At 39.9% G+C, this 3,332-nt stretch overlaps 1 protein-coding gene across 8 annotated transcripts in view; it reads left to right on the plus strand.

Moving 5' to 3' along the window:
* SNCAIP (synuclein alpha interacting protein) overlaps positions 1-1,633 on the plus strand; it is a 153,581-nt gene extending 151,948 nt beyond the window's left edge. For all 8 annotated transcript variants that reach the window (XM_073878574.1, XM_073878575.1, XM_073878576.1 and 5 more), the window contains one exon: positions 1,076-1,633. In XM_073878574.1, coding sequence (XP_073734675.1) covers positions 1,076-1,160 — 85 coding nt within the window. In that variant the 3' untranslated portion in view covers positions 1,161-1,633. The remainder of the gene's footprint in view (positions 1-1,075) is intronic.
* Positions 1,634-3,332: the final 1,699 nt, after the last annotated feature.

Below are 3,332 nucleotides of genomic sequence, written 5' to 3' on the forward strand. Positions count from 1 at the left end.
CCCCCCCCCCCCCCCCCCGCTCATGTGCTCTCTCTTTCTCATTCTCTCTCTCTCTCATAAATAAATAAAATCTTTAAAAAAAAATAAAAATAAAATAAAATCTTAAAAAAATTAATAAGGTTCTATTTAGAGGAATAAATAAAGTAAGAATAAAGTAAGAATTAGAGCATTCAGGTTGTGATGAGGATCAAATACTTACTGGAACACTAAGAATAGACTACATGGTCTTTGTAAGCAAGCACGATTTTGAGGCCATAAAATCCCACTTGAGCCTCTCCATCCAAATATGTCCTCATGTTAGCAAGTAGCATTACCGGAAACACTTTGTTTTTGTCTGATGTAGCAACAAGAAGGAATTTATTAATATGTAGGCTGGCCCACCTTCAGGAGATGACTCCCCTCTGGAAGATTTTTGTACCCAGAATGCGAGTAATATCTCATGAAAATGAATGTATCTACCCAGGAGGGAATTCACTTATACAGCACAACTGTTCCAAGGCTTAAGCTGGTATTTCTTTACATAGGCTTACTAGGTATCAGATCCTGGGGGCAGCAAACAGCATTACTTTTTCCCCTAGACTTACCTACTTATGATCTTCCAGCAGTAAACACACACCCAAAAAGAGCATCTTCTTTGAACAATTAAGACTTGAGCTTATTGGACATTAAAGATGTCACCAACGAATCCATGTCAATAAAATATAAACATCTCTCGTTTCCAGTCAACCAGCATTACTACACTTACTATCTTATTTGATGTGACTTTGACTTGAATTTGATGAAATTCACTTGACTAGAATCTTGCCTGGATTCCAATCAGCATGATTGAGAAATTACTTCCAGGGCTGGATTAAAAAGTGTTCACTAAGTGTGTGTTATTACATGACTATAGCTTTTATTGTTTAAAGAGTGGTTTATATGAAAAGAAAATAATTTGCCTACTGGAATGAAGTGTTCTTCAGTGTGGTTTGTATGAGGATAGTTTCCATGTTTGGTGAGCTGTTTAGTGCTGTTGTCTTGTAACTTGACCATAGTTTTATCTAATTCTGGCCTTTATGGTTTTTCTTCTGCTTAGGCATAATGACATCAATAGAAAAATGAAGAAATCCTACAGCATAAAGCACAATGCTGAGCCAGAGTCAAAAGAACTCTTCTTGTAAATCACTTTTTTCTTATCTTTCACTGCCGCCCTTTGGACACCATTGGAAATTTCTGGACTATCCACTGTGGAAATAGAATCATGAGAGCCAATGCCTCACCAGCAGAAGAACAGTATCAGGATGCCTTAAATTTATAGTAGTAGACTATATAATACACATTTTTGGGTGATATTTGTATATATAACTTGTTTCTAAAGAGATGACGTTTAAAAGCATGATTGGGCCAATGTATGTTTTTTAAGATTGGATTGGTTCAGCCTACCCACACGACGTCCACCTAAAGCCACTGGCGCCATCTTGTCTTTCATCAGTTGCATGAGTGTTTGCTGATGTTGATTGAACTTTCCTTTCCCGGTAAAATGGGCAGTTTGGGCTCAGCTCCTAAATGAGACCAGGTCAGTGGTATTGTTTTCTGTCAAGAGTGTTTTTTCTGTCATTTCTACTTTTTGTATAAAGGAAATAAAACAATGTTAACAGCACCTAGAAGCTTGGGGCACCTACTTTCTAATAAGCCTGTGATGTTCTGCTTTCTAAGAGACCTTGAGACTATTTTGATTGCTGATATTTTATTTCAGGAACAAACTGCCCAGCTTAGCTATTTTCCCATAGGGGTGAAATAAAACATTCTAGTTTTCATTAAGTACTAAAGGATCAGACAAGTATATAAAGTAAGTCAATTCCTTCTGTCTTCTCAAATCCCAGCGTTGACATGAGAAAATACTAATGACATCTAAGGATTCAGCCCCTGTTTGGGTCACTTTTTCTGTCTAGAACACATTATGAGACCTGTCTAATCCCTTTAGGAGACAGTGTGGAGCCTGAGTTTATAACAACCCTATTGTTGATATAGCTCTTTCAGTCCATGTAAGCAGTAAGTTCCAGATGGTTTCGTCCTATCATGTAAAAAAATATTTCTGTTGAAACTTCAAGAGTTTTATTTTCAAAGTGCTGGCACGGCCCATAAGAGGCCTGTCAAATTTTAGTTTGGAAGTTGAATGTGTTCTTAGCAGTAGGAGGGAGCCCTATATGTTACAGTTACGAGCAGTGTTACTGCCATCAGATGTGAACCATTCCATATCCTGGTGGACACAAGAGGCCAAGGTACTGAGTTAGGAGGAAATCTTGCATATATGGGTGACAAGCTTGGCCTGACAAATTTGGGCTTGACAAGATGCAATGAGGTATAGAAGAAGGACCTAATATTCAAGTACCTTTTATGTACCAGCCACACTTATGTAGAGATATTACTACTACCATTTTATAGCTTAGCAAATTCAGAAAGCTTTAAGTCCTATGTCCAAAGTAATACCACTTGTAAATAGCAGACTTGGCTCGGGCCCAGGTTTGCTCATTATTCCCACTGGACTAACCTGTCTGTCCCGCACAATGCCATATCTTTAGTGCATTACCCACTGGACGAGTACACAGGGATCATGGGTTGTGTTGGCTCTACTTCGGGATGACTCTTGGGTCTTGGGCGAGGAACATTGCCTCCTCGATAAATCTGGAAAAGGGCGAGACTGGCCTGCATGCACATTTAAGAGGTAAGTTCCTTTCGACCTACAAAGCAACATGTCTAGGAATTCAACCAATTTGTTCTGTCCGTGTTTGGGTCCTCTGAGTTCCTGTCATTAGAGCCCAGTGCCCACCATGGTTCTGTGTTGCTCACATTGCCTTCTCTTCAAATGAGATGCCCTATTCTGAATTTGGCCCCTTGGCCTCAAGGACCCTCTCTGCTTCTTCACATTTCGTTGCTGGGTCCTACTGTTACGATTCTAATAGAGAATATATGGCCAGCACCTGTGAAGATTCTCGTGCTTTCCGCTTGGTACAGAAGAGGTGACACTAGCAACACACATGAGCCAAGCTTTTGGACTTAGTTCTAGAATGAAGCTTGCAAGGGAAAGGGACCCACAGAGTGCTCTCTCTGTTCCCCAGAGGCCCCAGCTTTGTTCTTAGACAGACTGGGTTTTTAAACGTAAAAGTTGAAGGGGTGGGGGGGCATTCTGCAGAGATTTTACGAGCCAAACACAGAATTCCCAATTAAACGTAGCAGAGAAAACCAAGAGTTTGAAAGAAAGAGATGCTACCTTGACATAGAAAACTGGCAATTCAATTGTTTATTGACACAAGCATTTCAGACACCAGAGTACTAAGCCCTGAAGAGCAAAT

Source organism: Callorhinus ursinus, unplaced genomic scaffold, assembly GCF_003265705.2.
Source record: "Callorhinus ursinus isolate GAN/ISIS: 27379988/994484 unplaced genomic scaffold, GSC_fseal_2.0 scaffold30, whole genome shotgun sequence".
Taxonomy (NCBI): Eukaryota; Metazoa; Chordata; class Mammalia; order Carnivora; family Otariidae; genus Callorhinus; species Callorhinus ursinus.